The 18586-nt window shown below is 40.6% G+C and overlaps 1 protein-coding gene across 1 annotated transcript in view; it reads left to right on the top strand.

Moving 5' to 3' along the window:
* Positions 1-18586, top strand: part of dock1 (dedicator of cytokinesis 1) — a 351227-nt gene that overhangs the window by 62282 nt on the left and 270359 nt on the right. The window contains exons 13-16 of the mRNA XM_041815464.1: positions 4727-4852; positions 5143-5267; positions 11479-11577; positions 14252-14324. Coding sequence (XP_041671398.1) covers positions 4727-4852; positions 5143-5267; positions 11479-11577; positions 14252-14324 — 423 coding nt within the window. The remainder of the gene's footprint in view (positions 1-4726; positions 4853-5142; positions 5268-11478; positions 11578-14251; positions 14325-18586) is intronic.

The following is an 18586-nucleotide window of genomic DNA, read 5'->3' as shown; positions in this document are numbered from 1 at the left end:
GAGCAGCAGGGCTAAATATGTGGGTTGTGTCCCTAAAAAAATTGCCAAATCTTCTCTGCCAATGCCAAGCAACTTGTTCTATCATTGACCCTTGTTTGGTGTTTGGTGGACTGGATGATTGAAGTATGAGGAAACGATATATATTGACAATGTAATGATTTCATCATTTAACAAACAGGAGCCTCAGCAGTGTGTGGAAGAACCAAACACAGCCACAGCAGCCTGGCACCTCCTCCTCATGCTGGTCACCTGCCTTATCACATATACTGTGGAATGGCATCCCATTCTTCAACCAGCATTTGTCGCAAGTCAGCCAGTGTGGCTGTGTTGGCACGAGCAACACAGCCAACCTGATCCCACAAGTGTAAAGTACAGTGGTAAAGGAGCATCAGATTTGGCTGTAAAAGCCATAATAAGCTCAATAGCTTCTGCAGCACGAACAAAGCCCTGTAATCCGCCATTGTTGTTTTGGTTTGACACGTGCGTGCGGCATGAGTAGGCTATGCTATGTATGACGTAATAGTTTCAGCAAAGATGCAGTTGGCTGTCCACACGGAGACAAAACAGTCACTCTGGGGCCTGGTTTCAAAAGTAGCATTTACAGCCTCCCAAAACCCTGTTTCCATGTGGATGAAACGCTGATACAACAAAAAACTCTTGGGTATACTCCTGAGTTCGTCTCTGTGTGGACTTGAACTGATGTTTAGCACCTGGTGGTACCAGAAACTCAAAACAAGAGGCAATTGCAACAGAATAACCTGTTTGGCATTAATTTTTTTCCTGGGCGCAACCCACATACTCAGCTCTGCTGCTCATCCCACAAATGCATGTTCCTTACAAATGTGGCTCCATTTAAAAGGAGAATAAACAGGCTTTCCATTGGTAGCCCCAAACAGAAGCTTTGAGTATCTCCCAGGACTTTTAAACTGGTACAAACCTTGGTATGAACTAGGGCTGCCACGATATCAGATTTTCACTTCACGATTATCACGGGCAAAAATTGTCACGATAACGATATTATCACGATTTTAATAAAGAAATTAAATAATAATGGGACAATTAACACCCAAATTCAACCCAGCTTAATGATTTATTAAGACTTTTTATCATTTGCCACGTTGACTTGTTCATTACCTCATTCAGACTAATGCATTCTCAATAAAGCTACTGAAAAAAACCACTGGTCTTATTCAAACTCAAAGAATAGGCTAAAAGAGGAGCTATGAAACCCTTTTTGCCAACCCCTTAATTCCTCCAAACTTCCCAAAAATATGTTTAATGGAGTTGACCTCATTGACTACGAGAATTTAACCTCGACTGTGTTCCTCTGAGCTGCTGTCGTTTTCTTTAATACCTCATTTTTTCATTTCCTGCAAATACCTTTCCCCCAACATACAAGCAGGGTGTTGAAACAGTTCATCTTGCTAATAAGAACATAATTCTTTGTCAAGTGCTCCCACTATAAATCACTGCTCCAACTATAAATAGTTCCCCTCATCACCATGACTGCAGAATCCAAGTAATCCAGCTGTTAATTAAGGCTGGTGAGCCTTCTGCCAAGACTAAGACCTTATCAGTGATTAGCGATCTGCAGCTAGAAGCACAACATTAAGTCGTCTTTAAGGGACTCGTGCTGGGAGGGAGGGTAACAACATGACAGCCTCCACGGTATTGTCACGCCCGATGAAGATGTACTCGGATAAATGTCAGGTCTGCTCTGGCCCACACAGGGAGGAACAGCGGAGCACCGAGAGCAGCTGTTTCGGTCACGGCTGCATATCAAACGGCTTCAGGGAGCTGTGTCATTCATAACAATATGAGGCCCTGAAAGTGAAAGTGAATAAAGCCTTGGAGTTAACAAGCACAACTCATTTTGGTGGCCTCTGAAGGAGTGCACTGTGGGACAACTGCTTTAATTGGATGCTTTGTTTTAAGTCATTTTCAGCCTTGTTCAGAAGTATGTATCTCTTCTCTCATGTTTTTTCCTTGAGAGAATAATAAAATAGAGTATGGTTGTAGAGCTGAAGCTGGCACACTTTACAATGTCTGCAGACAAGAAGCTTTTCTCCAATTTGGCCAACTAGTGGTCCTAAATTTTAAGGAAATATGACCCATGAAAGACCCTTAAAGGCCTTTTTTCAGAGTTATTCTGAGCCCGAAGTTTCCACTAAAGCTTCACACCCCAAGGTTTCCTAAGATTAGTTATTAAAGCCTGTTAATAAGTGCACGATTTAAATATTTTATAATAATTGTCACTTATATTAAAAGAGAAGGTGCCTGAAGATGAAGTGTTGGGAACGTTATTATTCATTTCGCAGCAGTGCAGAATTTTTTTTGTGTTTGTTTATTAAGGCTCTCCCGTTTAGAGTGCCAGGAATTTATTTTTTTCCCAATTCCCAATATAAGAGCCCAAAAATAACAGTTTTATCTTGGCAAAGTCTGTGGGGTTTTTTTTGCAGTCACAGCAACAATATTTAACATTTGGACTGATTAAGAGAAGGAAAGAGAAGTCTTGCACAAAGGAAAAACTGTGTTCCCTTAAACAAGTGTCATCGTCAAACACAAAAACTAAACATAAATGTTTTCCCTGACAAATGTAAGGGTTTGATGCCAACAGGGTAAGGTTGTCAATGTTTTAAAAACTGTTCAATACCATGTTTTTGAATGAACCGTTTTCCATTATTTTGATGAGCAATGACATTGATAAGTGCCAAGGCTTTAAGAAAAAGTAAATCCCTGGTGTTGGGCCAAAGCCTGAGATCTCAATTTTTCATGATCTTAACTTTTTTCTTTTATGTGCCCTCCTTATCAAACTTCACCCTCTTTAAGTAGTTGTAAGCATAAAATTTAGCTTCTATGTTGATGACATCAAATAATACCTTTGTTTTCCCAAAATTACTTTAGCCACATTGATACAGTGCCTATAAAAAGTATTAGCTCCCTTTGATTTTTTATCCTTTTATTTCTGTTATAACTTGGTAATGGCAAATATAGTTTAGCTTTTTTTGACCCAAATATTTTGAAAAAAAAGCTTTAATGTCAAATTATTAATGGATTTCTACAGAGTACTTTTAATTAAATAAAAATATATATTGTAAAATGATTTCCTCATAAGTATTCACCCCTGTTAAACTGACTGAACTAATTCAACAGAGGTCTAAACAATTGGTGCTAGTAGTCTCACACTTAGTGAAATGGGGATCACATGAGTGCAGTAAACGTGTCTCAAGTCATTGTAGCATAAAAACACTTGTGTCCAGTCACTGGTTACTCAGTATTCCTGGCTGCCATTACACCACGAAGTCAAAGGAGCACTCCAAGCAACTTTGAGAAAGTCAGGGGATGGATACAAAAAAATCCAAGGCACTGAACATCCCCTGGAATTCAGATAAATCCATCATCAAGAAGTTGAAGGCATATGGCACTTATGTAAATCTGCCTGGATCAGGCCATCCTCACAAACTGAGTGACCGTGCAAGAAGGAGACTAGTGAGAGAGGCCACCAAGACGCCTATGACTACTCTGAAGGAGTTACAAGCTTCAGCAGCTGAGATGGGAGAGACTCTGCATATGACAACTGTTGACTGGGTTCTTCACCAGTCAAAGGTTTATGGGAGAGAGGCAGGGAGAAAACCACTGTTGGAAAAACTCTTACTATCTGGACTAGAATTCACCAGAAGATATGTTGGAGACTCCACGGTCAAGTGGAAGAAAGTTCTTTGGTCTGATGAGACCAAAATGGTGCTTTATGGCCATTAGACAAGGCGCAGTGTTTGATGGACACACTGCACATCACCCCACTGTGAGACACAATGGTGACAGCATAATGCTGTGGGGATGCTTCTCGGCAGCCGGCTCTACAAGACTTGACATTAAAGAGGCAAATTGTCCTGACAATGATTGATTTCTAAAATTAATAAAGGGGTTAAACATTCAAGGGGGGAATACATTTTATCTGCACTGTATTCTAGGCCCCCTCCTCTTCAATGTAACCTTATTTTTTTACTGTTGCCATGAATAAAGCATAAAATTTGGTTTTGTTTCTATGCTGATTACATCAAACCACATTGATAAGCAGGTATTCCACATTTTTCGTGCCTCAATATTTTTTCAATGCCATGTTTTTCAATTAAAACAATCTCTGCTGTTTGAATATGCAGTGGGATATTATAGACACTAAAGCTTTAGATACATTTTAATTTCTTTAGCCCTTCTTTTACCTGATAGCAGTTCCAAAATATGGCGATGTAAAGTATTTATGCTGTTAAACAGTGAGTTGGAGTAAGTTTGCATTTTTTGATAATAAACTCAAGAAATGACCAAAAATGGATGCCTGGGACTTTTTTGATGTTTGATTATTTCAAAACAGGAATGGATATTGTTTGATTTTTACTAGTGTCACACTGAAGTTCTGGTATGAAAACCGTAGGTTGTTGAGATTTTGTAGCTTTAATCATCCAAGTTATGTACCTCCTCTCATTATGTACAAGCAAACACACACTTTCCTCCTCTGTTATCATGTTTTCCTAATCACATACCTGCAGGAGCATTCTCCTTAGTGTTTTGCCCTACAGCTAATAGATGTCACTGACAGCAAAAAACAACATGAAGCATTCTCTTTTTAGTATTTCCCTGGGGCAGTTTTCTCTCACGCTGTCGCCTTCTGACGTTATCTTGTTCCCTCCCCTCTCTGTTTCTTTTTCTTCTATCTTGAATACATCACCAGGCCTGTGGGTGACTCTAAAGCTGCTTCCCGGAGACATCCATCAAATAAGGAAGGACTTCCCTCACCTGGTGGACAGATCAACGGCTGTGGCTCGCAAGATGGGCTTTCCTGAGATTATTATGCCAGGTTGGATGAGGAGCTGAAAATGTTCAGTTTCAGTGATTTTGAATTAAACCATACCATTTTAAAGAACATATCATACTTCATTAAGTACTCAGACATAAGGTTTTTAGTAGGCTGAAATCAGCCATCAAATATGTAGCTGGTAATATCTACTTATATGACCAAAAATGTAATGAGTTATGCAGCAATATTCATCTATTAAAAATGAATGAAATGAAAAATTAATGCCCTGTAAAGACTGTGAAAGTCAGGATTTCCTCATTTTCGGTCCAAACTTCTCCTGTTTCCTTAAGGTGATGTGAGAAATGATATCTACGTGACACTGGTCCAGGGAGACTTCGACAAGGGCAGCAAAACCACACCCAAAAATGTGGAGGTCACCATGTCCGTTTACGACGAGGATGGCAAGAAGCTGGAGGTACGCCCGTGGAATTTTAAAACTGACTTTTTTTGGATGTTTTCCAGCTCATTCGGAGCATTCAGAACAAAGTGCTATAGCTGCTCGGCCCTCTCAGACACTCTGTGATTTACCGGGCTTTTCTTTAATCTCACACAGCTCAGCACGCTGCCTAACTGACCAGGACTCTCATAAAACAGTGTGATGCACAGGCCAGACTGAATGCCTCTGCCGCCTGTCAGAAATGACAGAATGCAATGTTGGTGCTTTGTGGGTGATTGACTAGCTTAAAATTTGCCTTACCGCTGCAGGTATCAACTTTAATCACTGTCAAAGTTGGTCACAGACCTAAGTATGGGGACAGAAAATATAGGCAGCATAGTTGGGAGGTTATGGGTGATGAGAGATTTTATATCAGCTTTTCCCTTCTATCATGCTTTTACCTCTGCTTATGGAGTTCAAGGCATCATTTTTCTTATGGCTATGTGCTCACAAAAGCTGGTGAGGTCTGGGGTTAAATCACCAGCTTCTATAGTCACATGTCAAAGTGTCCTTGGACAAGACATTTAACCCCGTCTGAGCGTAATGAGGGAGACTTAGGGGTGTAAAACTAGTCAGACCAAGTACTATCTAAGCTGAAGTATATTTGCCATTTACAAGCTGTTTTGACCCTGGACTGTTGCAAGAGATAGAAATCATGAAAGTTCCCAACTGGATCCAAAACTTTTAAGCTCCCCTTCCTGCCTGGCTTCATTAAAGGTCTTAAGTTCTGCCTTCTCCATGTTAACAGATGGGACATTGGCCAAACATAAAACTAGAAAAACACACACATAAAAAATCTTAACCAGTTTTTTTTTAGATTAGTTTTAATAATGCCAGTATTTATATTGAAATGTTTCTTTTTCTTAGAATTTAAGTTTTAATAAGTTGCTTGATGCTAAAAAAGGGATCCAACAATATGACGGACAGCTATATAGAAAAAGGGAGAAAGGTCTTAGTAAGAGAGGTGACCATGCTGACTGAGCTCCTGTGTAGAGATGTGACAAAGTTCCAGGACAACCACCACTGCAGCCATCTACTGATCTGGGCTTTATGGCAGAGTGACTCTCAGGCTGTGACAACTAAGATTCTCTGGTCTGATGAAACCAAGATTGAACTGTTTGGTCTTAGTTCTAAATATTATGTCTAGAGAAACCAGGCACTGCTCATCACCTGCGCAATACCATCCCAACAGTGAAGCATGGCGGTGGCAGCAACATGCTGTTGGGGTGTTTTTTAGCAGCAGGGACTGGGAGACTGGCAAGGACTGAGGGAAAGCTGAATGGAAAAAAGAACAGAGATATCGTCAATGAAAACCCATTCTTCAGTGCTCAGGAACTCGGACTAGGTCAAAGTTCACCTTCCGGGCGCAAAGCCATACAATTTAGGAGTGGCTTATGGACAACTCTGTGAATGTCATAGAGTGGCCCAGCCAGAGCTCTGACTTGAACTCTATTGAACATCTCTGGAGAGACTTGAAAATGACTGTCCATCAATGGTACCCATCCAAACTGACTGAGCTTGAGAGTATTTGCAAAGAGGAATGGCAGAAGATTCCCCAATTCAAGTGTACAAAGCTTGTTGTGTCATATTCAAAAAGAATCTGTAATTGCTGCCAAGTTTACTCAACTAATTACTGAGTGAAGGGTCTGAATACTTATGCCGACTATATATTCCAGTTTATTCTTTTTAATAGATTTGAAAAAATGTTAGACTTCTCCTTTAACTTTTTCATGATGGGGTACTGAGTGTAGATTAATGAGAGCAAAAATTGATTTAATCAATTGTAGCATTAGGCTGCAACATAACAAAATTAAAGAAGGTGAAGAGGTTCTTATTCAGTCAGAGGCTTCAAAAAGGCATTCTGAAATCTAGGTTTTCAGCTCAGCAACACATTATACATTGTCTTTCTCTTAAATCAGTCCAGACAGACACGAAATCATTTTTCTTACTGCCAGTTTTCATGTCAAAATTAATTTCAGACTATTTTTTAATCACATGCTACCCACCAGTGTTTAATGTCCTAATGAAACTTTTTTTGTGGTCTGGCCTCTATAGCCAATGACCCCTTTCTCTGGGGCCTGACTTTGCAGAGGCTGTCAGTTAATGGGGGATATGTGAGGTTGGACATTAGCAGTGTGGGAGGAACTAGGGCACGAGGTGTGTGTCTGTGGGAGTTGTTGATCACGTGTCTGCTAAAGTTCAGTTTTAATGATGTGACTTTTCATTCAACTCTGGCCTGATTTTTGGATCCACACTTTGAAATCATCCAGTTATTTTCTAAATGTTTTTATGCAAGGTCATTGTGTTACATTTCATCATAGGTGTTAATTGTATTAGCCCAACAGTCTCTCTAGATAAGAAGTAAGAGAGGAAGCAACAAGAACAGATGATTGAGGAATGATTTGATAGGCATGATGATAGAACCCTGACCGTGGAGAGGCCTCCTGCAAACGACAAATCAGGAGAGACCATCACCCTCTGCTGTCACAATTATACACATTAGTCTGAGACTGGGAGGCTTCATCAGTGATTTGACTCAGCAGGCTGAGAAGAATTCAGGAGTGATTAGAACTTCAAACGCTGTTCTGACAAAGCAGAAACATGACAATGATTGTGACTTCTATAAGAGTATGACAGTGCAGACAGTGCTTTGTTGTTTCAATGAAGAATTAAGAGTCATCTATATTTTCCATTAAGGTGTGGGCTGTTATGCACCTTTTCCGTTGCTTTAGTGCACTGTTGTCCAGATTTTTGCATGCATTGGTTTTCCATTAGTGTGTTGTAATATCCTGTTGTATTTATATTGCAGACTCAGACAAAACACCATTTTTGTACAGAACTAAGTCTACAGAAACCTACCATCAAAAATCGCTTAAGCCAAGTTTAATTTCAGTTTTTAACTTTAAAAAAAAGTCATTGACATTGTGTTTCAAACTGAAAATCCCTGATGAAAAACAAAAATAGAAGAAAGTTGTCTCTAAAACTGAATTTAAACAAATTCTCAAACCCGATCCAGAACCCACCTTTTGAACCCAGTCAAGCCCAGTTCAGTCCAACTCAGTCCAATCCAATCCAGACCAATCAAGTTTAGTCCAGTCAGTCTCAGCCCAACCCAGTCCATTCCAGTTCAGTCAAATCCAATCCTATCTAGTCCACCCATCAAGTCCAGACCTGCTCATTCCAATCCAGTACAGTCAGTCCCAACCAAATTCTACCCAATCCAGTCCAGTCCAATACTATCCAAACTAAGCCAGCCCAGTCCAGTCAAATCAAATCAAATCCAATCCATCATTTCAATCCCTTTCAGTACTGTCCAGTACAACCCTGTCCAATCCAATCCATGCTAGTCCAACCAAATCAAATCCAATCCCAACCAATCCTATTCAATCCAGTTCTGTCTGATGCAGTCCAATCCAGTCAAGTTCAGGACTGTCCTGTCCAACCCAACCCAGTCTTAACCAATCTAATTCATCTTAGACTTGTCCAGTCCAGTCTAACCCAACCCTGTCTGGTCCAGTCAGTTCTAACCCAACCCAACCCAACCCAACCCAACCCAGTCCAATCCCCTCCAGTCTAGTCAAATTCCTCTAATCAAATCCAATCCAAATCAGTCCAATTAAATCTAATCCAGGCTAGTCCAGTCAGTCCTAACCAAACCCAATCAAACCTAGAACAATATAATTCTATCCAATTCAGTCTAGTCCAGTCTGGACCTGTCCAACTCAATCAAACTCAAGTTGAACCAATTCAGTCCAGACATGTCCTTCTTTTGTTTGGTTATTTGGATCCCCATTAGCTTCAGCATTCACTGGGTCCTGTCAAACCCAGGACAGTCCAATCCAATCTAGTCCAGTACATTTCAGTCCAGTTATGTCCATTCCTGACCTGTCCAGCGATATTCCAATTCACTTTTATTTATTTAAAAATGATTGACGTTTTGCACATTAAGATAGCAGATATTTAAAACTGAAAAATACATGAAACTCATGCATAAGAATACATGAAAGCTATGTTGTTCTTTGGAACTACCTAAAAGAACAAAAAGCAGGTGTCGCTCTAAATTAGAAAACTAAAACCGGTAACGCACATTAACAGTGCAAATATAGAGGAAATCTGAACACACTGAGACACAGGGCCACACATCTCTCCTGCTGGATTAAAAACCAAGGAATTAAAGTAAAAATTAAGATGTGGTATGAATTATTGTAAAATAGGGGGCCATTTTAGGGTAGATCGATCCACTATTAAGATGTCCCTGGTGAAAAAGAATGGTATTTACTTTAAGTTTCTTAAAATCCCTCTTACCATTGTATTAGTTGAAAATGTGCTGCAAAAAATATGGTAATGATCTAGATCATTTTAGTAACCATTTGTTTAACTTCTATACACAATATTATCTTCATAATTGTTATAATGAGAGACTAATTTTTTAGGTCAGGGGATAGATTCATTACCACCAAATGAAATACTTCATTGATATAAATTTTCTTTCCCCACCCATTCTGTGTGTATTTTGGCAGTCATGTTGTGTTTGAATCGGTCATTACACCTTCAGATTTCTCCAGGTCAAAACACTTTTTTAGTAAAGGTGGGTTTTATGACCACTTTTCCAGTGTCAGATAACCTTTAGCTAATGTACTCATTAGCCAAATGTTATTTAACCAAGCTTTTAGTTGCTAATGGTTGGAATCAATGACAGATGACAACAGTGGTTAAGTGGCATTGCTTGTATTCATGGGTGCAGTGGTCATTGTTTCTTTGATGCTCCCTTCATTGTCTTTTCTTGCTTATTTTACAAAGAAATGCTCAGTCGAATCTGTTTAGGTCTCTTGAGACCAGCATTAATTGGTTAATTTATCTCTTCTTTCCTGGATTGAAGGAAAATAAGTCTTTAAAATGACAGATGCTGTCTTTTTTACTTCTGCTAGTTTGATGCCATTAAAGTAGGAAGTTGATAGTGGAACCTTTTCTTTTATGCACTCTAACCCTTGATTGGCATTAAAGAAGCTACTGCCTCCAAAGTAAAACTCTATCTTCTTTGAAGCTATTAAGATAATCAAATGAAATAGTCTCCTCACCAGAAGGCACTTTGAAATAGCAGAGCATAATAACTCACAGTCAGGTTTGACAATAGGTTTATTGTGAAGGTGTTACTCCTACAGGCTATTATTGTCTCCCTCTCAGGCTTCTTATCCCCTCCCATCGTTTCTATACTTTCTCTTCCAGTTACCGGGTTTTGCACTCTATCCTCTGTCTCAAAGAGGATTTGCAGTGTTGTGCAGCTAGAAGCTGGATGCTGACTTCTTATCACCTTGGCATATTAGTACCCCCTCATAAACCCATCTCACCTGCAGCTAGAAGTCTGCCATTTCCCCATCTTCCTCTCTCCAAACTCTGGGGCTGCCATGAATCCAGGCCATCTAGAGCAAAGGGGTAAAGCTGCTCAAGCTAGCACCTGCCCCCTCACCCCCCTCCAAGATCTGCTCAGCATGACTGGGGAAGACAGGGCCTGTTATTTCTCATAATTGCTGGTTGTCAGAAGCCATTAGTACTGGAGCATTTTAGCAGAAGCGTATGAGCAGTCCAAGGAGTCATCTGGGTTAGTGGGAGGAAAGAGGAGGGGGGAACCAATCGAAAACAAGGCATGCGTGCCATCCGCTGTCACTCCATCCGTGGTGCCAAATACCCCAGGGAGCCACGTAGTATTTTACATCCGCACCCTGACCTGTTGTACAAACTCAGGGGAGCCACTAGGAAGACCAATTTACATGGTTGCATCCATCAGCGCCAGCTGGTCTGCCTCCCTGCACCTGGCTTCCCTCGACTTTTCACTGCATGGAAGCTCCCGCTCCTCCTCCTTAAATAATTAATTTCTAATTTATTTCTTATTTTTACAATACTGTCATGAGATTGGCAGCCAAAAGGCAGGTGCTTTCACATTAAGTGAACCATCGCTTTGAAAGGCCTTACTGCTAGATTTAGGCTTTGTGCCCCAGGGACCATATTTTATGAAAAAGTGCTAGTCAATATTCCACATGCTGAGAGTGTGCTAATGTTTGGACAGACAAATGAAAAACAGATTTTTTCCCCTCTGCCTGAACCAAACTGCTAAGCTGGTAAAACTGGATAACATCTTGTATTGTTTGACAACTTTTTTTTTTTATCATCTGTTATCTTCCTCTCCATCTAGAGTGTGATCTTCCCCGGAGCAGGAGACGACGGCATCAATGAGTACAAGTCTGTCATCTATTACCAAGTAAAGCAGCCACGCTGGTTTGAAACAATAAAGGTGTGTCTCTCTCCCTAAGTTGACCTCTTTGCTTCTTCATCTTTTCTTATTTATGTTTTAATCATTATTCCCTACCTTGACTGTGATGCCACCTTTTGATATAATTATTAAATCTATTATTCATCACAACACAGCTCTCCATCACTGGTAATTTGTTGAATGAAGACTGTGGTGTCAGTGAATATTCAGCAAGAAAGCTTTGAAGGAAAGAAAGAAAGGCAGTGATGAATACTAAACTATACTGAAGATTGAATGCTTTAAAGGTTAGCTGCAGGAATGTGAACTGGATAAATTATTGATCCAGTAACATAGGAAGAAAAATACCTTAGGATTTATGAGTTTTAGCTCATTTACTGCAATGCTGGCATTCTTTGCAACACCTTAACCCATCTAAGGTAGCCTTAAGGGAACTTCCCCACAATGCTAACATTCACCACCTACTTTTTAGTAAGTATATTTTGCCACAAAGATAGCAAATGTCTGGTTATCTTGTGAGACTTTTTTACAGTGGTGTTCCTCAGAGTTACATTCTTGGTCTTTTTTTTTTCAACATGTTCCTCCTTTCATCTAGATTGTCCAGAGCCATGATTCTCTCATAACTGCTGTGCTTATGACACAGATTTGTTTTTTTTTTTCTCTGCTTCAAAAGCCTAGACGGTTAAATATCCATGGATGTCCCTAGGCAACTAATTTGAAAGCCAATTAAACACAGATTTAAACTGAAGTAGGCTTATTAAAAAAAAAAAAAAACACTTGGAAAATAGTCCTTTGTCAGTTGGTGAACAATGTCACATTGGTTTGCTGCGTATGGCTAATATTAGTGCACAAAGTGTTTGGTCCTGACCTGACACGACAGATGGATTTGTTTCACACATCCATCTGGAAAACTTTCAATATACAGCGTTTGGGGGCAGAGCCTCTGAAAAAAAAACTTTGAGGGTGATTGAATGAATGTTCTGTCTGTCACAGCTTTATGGGCCAATCAGAGCAACAAAACACGTGACGTCGTCGCCGCTACCGAGGTGCGCATGCGCAGCTACCAAGGAACAAACTCCATATAGAACTGCATAACGTGAACCATGGTGACCATAGACATGTCAGTTCACGACTTTTGTCGTTTTTGAAAAGAAAGCAACTCACTGCTGTTCTTTGTTCTTCTTTTAACGAAGAAATGTCGTCAAGTTCTGATAAAACTGACGCTTTAGCAGCATCCATGCTGAAGTCTTCCGCCATAACGGCACCAGCCTCTAGTTGCTGCTTGCTTAAGTCATGACTCCGCCATGCCCAAAAGGAAATACTGCCCCTCGTCGCTGATTGGTCCTGTCACTTTCTAACCGGGCCCAAATAGTTCAGACGAGAGCTTTGCAAGATGGATTCGCCAGTGAGAAACATGGAAATGGGCATGTCCATCTGCTTTGCAAGGTTAATTTGGTCCTCTGTGCCACAGGACTGCATACTCAGTGTGCCATTGCATGATTATATATGCATTCACAGCTTACATAGAACTGTATCATTCTTCAAGATTCATTGCCAGATTGCCTCCAGACACTATGCTGATTTACATCTGAATATTAGTAGAATATTGTAGTAGTACGGCCCTTTAGGCATGTTAGGCATCATATTCCTGGTGCCCACTTCCTCATATGTCTTGTTCCTCTGTCTGGCCTTCAATGAATGAGATGGACAAGATGCTCTTCCAGTTACACTCCGAGAATCTTTCAAAGGTTGTGTTTTTCCCAAACACAAACCATGGGCAATCGCTTAGATGGATATGAAGTATATCCTATGTGCTGGATATCAAACAGTTAATCTGGCCTGTCAGGTTACATAACTGCTACATTAGAGTCAAATGTAAAGCCTATTTTTATACAAATCAGCACTGTCAGAGTTTATCTTGATGATATTCACTGTGGTGTTCCGCAAAGCTCAACTCATGATCCTCAGCTGTTTTCAAACATGTACCCTCTCATCCTAATCATCCAAAGCCATGGTTTTCTAATCCCTTTTATGCTGACACACAGTTAAAAATTCCCCTTTGATTTAGGAACTAACAACTCTTTAAATCTTAGTAATGATAAATTCAGTATGTTACTCTTCTGTCAAGCTAACTTCACAGAACTATGACATGAACTATGCTGTGTTATAATGCTGTGCTATAATTCCTTTCTATTTTGTAATTCACTTTGTAACTGGTAAGGAAAAGGATAATAAAATTAAGCATTGTTATATTTAGGTCTAACCCTGTGATTGACTGGCGACCAGTCCAGGGTGTACCCTGGCTCTTGCCCAGTGATAGCTGGGATAGGCTTCAGCCCCCCGTGACCCCCAGCGGTGTAGAAAATGGATGGATGGATATTTAGTTCTATTTTTTTTCATCCCATCAGTCCTTAAAATCTGCTTAAAGTCTGCTTTATCCTGGCTACTCTTTGCTGCTCCCTTTGCAAGCTGTTTTTTTTTAAACCCTCCTCCACCCCAGGTCCTCGATTATGATACATCTGACTTAATCAATGTCATTCTGTTGTCTCTGATGTCTGCCCTGCTCTGTTTTTTTTTTTTTTTGCGGCTTCTTTCCCAGCCTTAAGCTTTCCTTGTCGACACAGGAAGATGAGGAACTGCTTTGTGACATTATGTCCTTGAATGAAACTGCCTTAAACATTCTTCTTCCTATTTTTAGGTTGCTATTCCCATTGAAGACGTGAACCGGAGCCACTTGCGGTTTACCTTTCGCCACCGCTCATCACAGGACTGTGAGTACAAACACTAGCGAGTAAAAAATCAGTGCTTTTGATGCCCAGCTGCACAATTTGCTGCAAAATCATCCACAGCTCCAAATAATGGAAAATATCCAATCCAAGCAGATGTGTTGCATGGTGATAAATACTTAGAAACTCATCCTTTGTCACATAACTCAGATGCATTAGTCTGCCCCCTGCACAAAGCAGCAGCATGAAGTAGCTTGTCAGAGTGTACAGCTGGGATGTGAGAAATGCCTGAGGGGACTCATTTGTTCATCATGACCAGTGTGTAGCTGAATTTGAAGTTGTATGTCCCTCTGCTTTTTAACATCCTTTTTAATTTTGGGGGATGTAGAGGGCAGGGAAGCCTGTTACTGGCAGCTTTACCATCCCATCTGCCCACCACATGGCCAGACAGTTTCCCCAGCAGCAGGAGCAGAGTGGGGAAAAGGATTTTAGAGAGGTATTTGAAGCCACAACAGGTGTATGTTTATTAAGCGATCTATTCATATGGCATGGAAGGTAAATTGGGAAGATGTCAGCGAGGGAAAGTATACATCTCCCCCTGGTAGAGTAATCTGCAGCTGCTGTCATCATCCACTTCCAACATCCTTCAGCTCTGTTTGCCTCTCTCTGGCATGCAGGTGGTTTGGAGGAAATAGCCAGGTCTCAGAGCTCAGCGCCGGCATATAATCCACTTGGAGAGTTTTCTTGTCATGTTCGGCACCTTGCTCCTGCAGCTAATGCTGTTATGAGACAAGCCTTTGAAAGTCTGGGACTCGCTGTTATCTCTCTATAACGCTCGCTTTAGAAACTGGCTCACCTTAAGTGACTGGCGGGCTACAGGGGCATGCTGATGGGGCAACACTTTAACCCGCCACTTACTTGACTGAAGAGATACATTTGGAGGATATAATGGCTTAATTGTATGGATTTTCATCTGCCATATACCCTATAATTGCCTTTTAGTTAATACATTTACACGAGTATTTGTTCATTGAAGAATTTGGTAATTTATACCTATGTGAGCATACGTGTCTGTGTAGAGCCTCTAGTGCCCTTAGGCTAAACTCCAACCCTGATTCATGTAATAAGAGTGATGTTAAAGTAGTATATTTGTTGAAGTACATTTACAGATGACTCATTTCTGGGTCATACAGAAGGGAAAATGTCCTGATCACTTAAAACTGCACAAGGCATCTCTTACAAATACTGTGCTGCGCAAAGGCTGGCTACACATGAGACAATTTTTAAATCTGATGGGAGACCACAGCTTCTGTCAGTCTCTAACTTTGTAATCCTCCAAACGCACACACTAGATCTCAAGCCACACACCTGCTGTTTGTAGTTACAGTTTCACAGGGGTGATTGCACAGACATGTGATCGCATAGAAACCTGCGTTATCGAATTTGACTTCAGACGAAAAATAAATATGAAGGAAAATGGACATTGTCAGCTGGTTGTTGGTCTGACTGTGGTATTGCATGCATGAAGCATATGCTCTCGGGTTGTTGACATAACTCCACATGCTACTCTTCTATTTTAATATTTCACATGCCTCAGGGCACATACAGTTCTGTGCAGAACTTTGAGGCCAAAAATTGAGGCTACAATGAGGCATACAGTAGATGTGGTGAGTTAGCCACCTGAGGGCACAATTGGATATTATATTACTATGCTACATACTACAATAACTACATATTAGTAGGGGCATGAGTAGAAGGGTTTACATACGTTGTGCTGTAAATTTCCCAAGGGCTTGAAAATTGCCAGCTGTCTCCAGTCATATTAGCAGGGGTGAAAAGACCCGGACAAGAGATTCCGTCGAGCTTGACCTTGGCTGTCAAACAACACTTGTCAATATTGAGATCAGCTGATCTCATGCAAGCCCTCATCAACTGAGAGTCAGCTGATTTGCTCTGGGGATGCTATCGATTAATCACACTCATGCAGCCATATTTAAACTGCTCTATCCTGGCTACTCTTTGCTGCCCCCTTTGCAAGCCGCTTTTTTGCAACCCTCCTCCACCCCAGCTCCTCCATTATGTTACAACTGACTTAACCAATGTGATTTTGTTGTCACTGAAGCCTGTGCTACTCTTTTTTTTTTTTTTTTTGGCTACTTCTCTCCCGGCCTCAGGCTTTCCTTGTTGAAACAGGAAGAGGAGGAAAGTGTTCTGTTCCTGCTTGATGCTTTTCATGTAGGCTGATGGAAGGGCTGGGGATCCCAGAGAAGCAACACTGCTAAATATACATAACGGCAGTAAATAATGGTTGCCAATAAAGACAATATTTGACCACTAATCATGTGTTTCTTGACAAAGTGGTCCAGAGTGAACATGGCTGTTTTTGCTCCAAGTGAATGCAAAACATTCAAACGTCAGCAAACATCACCTGATGCCTGTTACAGTTTCGTGATCCTTTTATTTTTTTTCAACAGTCTTCATTTCTGCAACATAATTTGCATGATTTTCTTTTGTTTGGCTGTTCTGACATTTTTGCTCAAGTGAAAGTTGCATCAATAGTTCCAGATCAGAGAAAAAGTTAGCCAGCAAACTGCCAGCAAACTCCTTATCATCTGTTGTGTTACCTCTCTCCTACATTTTGATGCACCAGTTGTTTACCAGAAATGGAAAATAGTGCACCCTGATTCAATTTTTCCTCCCTATCACCAAGTGTCAAACTGCTACTTTCATCTCAGATAGTAATATTTTAATGTAAATTTCAGAAACTAGGATGCTTACATGTGCGAAAACTGCTCTGGCATCACTTTTTCAGATATTTATCCATGTAAAGCACACATCACACTCACTCCAAATATCATGTATACACTTTCCTGGCAATGCCAGTAGAATATTTTACCTCCATATCGATGGGTTTTTTGAAGGGAAGCAGAACAGAGTCTGTTGTCAAATGAAGCCCTCTCACTCGTCTGTGTCGGCATCATCTGCTCTCTGCTTCCTCCGCCGCTCCCAGCGATGCTGAACCTTTAGTAGAAACAGACAGACAGAGCTGCTCACTGCTCCAGCTCATGTGCTCACTATCTCAGCCCCCTGGTTCAGAATCATGCCGGCTCTAACACACTACATCAGACTCCCACTCTAACGTTGTCGAGCCTCATCAGACTGATGGCTGCTATCACAGATGCTGCTATGGCTGTAAGAGATCACCGACACCTTTTCCTTCTGTTTCATCCGTCATCATGCCACTACCTGGAGAGAAGGGTACAAGGGTGTGTTAAAAATGTGGCACAGTACACTCGATATAAATCTGAAGTGACAGCACACCTTAGAGGTGGATGTCTGCAGACCTTCCAAATAAACTTGACTTTGATTCGAAAAAGTAGTGTGTCCTGAAGGTGACCTTTTTACCACATTTCTGAGTTTTGAGCCCTCTATAGGAAGCCATTAATACATTTTCCTCATCTGGGTGGCATGCTTACAGTGTTTTCCCTCCATTGGTTCCTCTGAAGCCGGCCCAGCAATTATTCACCGGCGAGGCTGCAGGCAGCAAACCAATGAGGGGATTTATGCAGATAGAATGCGCAAGATACCTCTATGAATCACGACTCCCCGCACGTAAATTTGAGCTTGTTGATCCGCAATGATGATATATGCAGCCCTATCAGAATGCCTGGTTACAGGACAAAGTCATAACTCTCCTGCTTGTTTATGCAGCGCTGCCCCTCAGCAAGCCCGTAAATGCAGACACGCATTTAAGTGGGCACGCACACACGAGCAATGAGTGTGTTGTCTCCACATTAGCAGGATTAAACAACCTGTTTACAAATGCAACACTTAGGACAAATGTGAGAGGCTATTGCCAGTTTTTCAGAAGGTTTAATTTGGAGAAGGATGATCAAGGTTTGAAAGTTCATTTCCCTTTTCCAGTCAGCATTTATACCTTTTATCCCCCAAGAGTATTTTTGTTTAGCTTTTAGCATTTCTTGAAATTATTATGATTAGAAAATATGCTTAAAGAGAGAGAGAAAAGAGATTATTATCTATGGAATAAGGAAGAAATTGGTATTGAAAAGTAGATGACATTTTATTTTATACACAAACATTTAAACAGCATGTGTTCATTTATCTTAAACCATTTTGAATTATTAAATGAGATTGCAACCTTTTTAAAGTAAAACAGGATCATATCAACATCATCTAGTCACAGATTTTTTAAGACTAACTAAATTTGGACTACCAGGGCTTCTATATAGGGACTTTACTATACCTATGTTGTACACAGGGGGTGCCAAAATCATAAGAAATAAAAG

This window comes from Cheilinus undulatus, linkage group 20 (genome assembly GCF_018320785.1).
Source record: "Cheilinus undulatus linkage group 20, ASM1832078v1, whole genome shotgun sequence".
Lineage (NCBI taxonomy): Eukaryota > Metazoa > Chordata > Actinopteri > Labriformes > Labridae > Cheilinus > Cheilinus undulatus.
The sequence above is the reverse complement of the archived record's forward strand: the minus strand, read 5'-3'. Positions and strand labels throughout refer to the sequence as shown.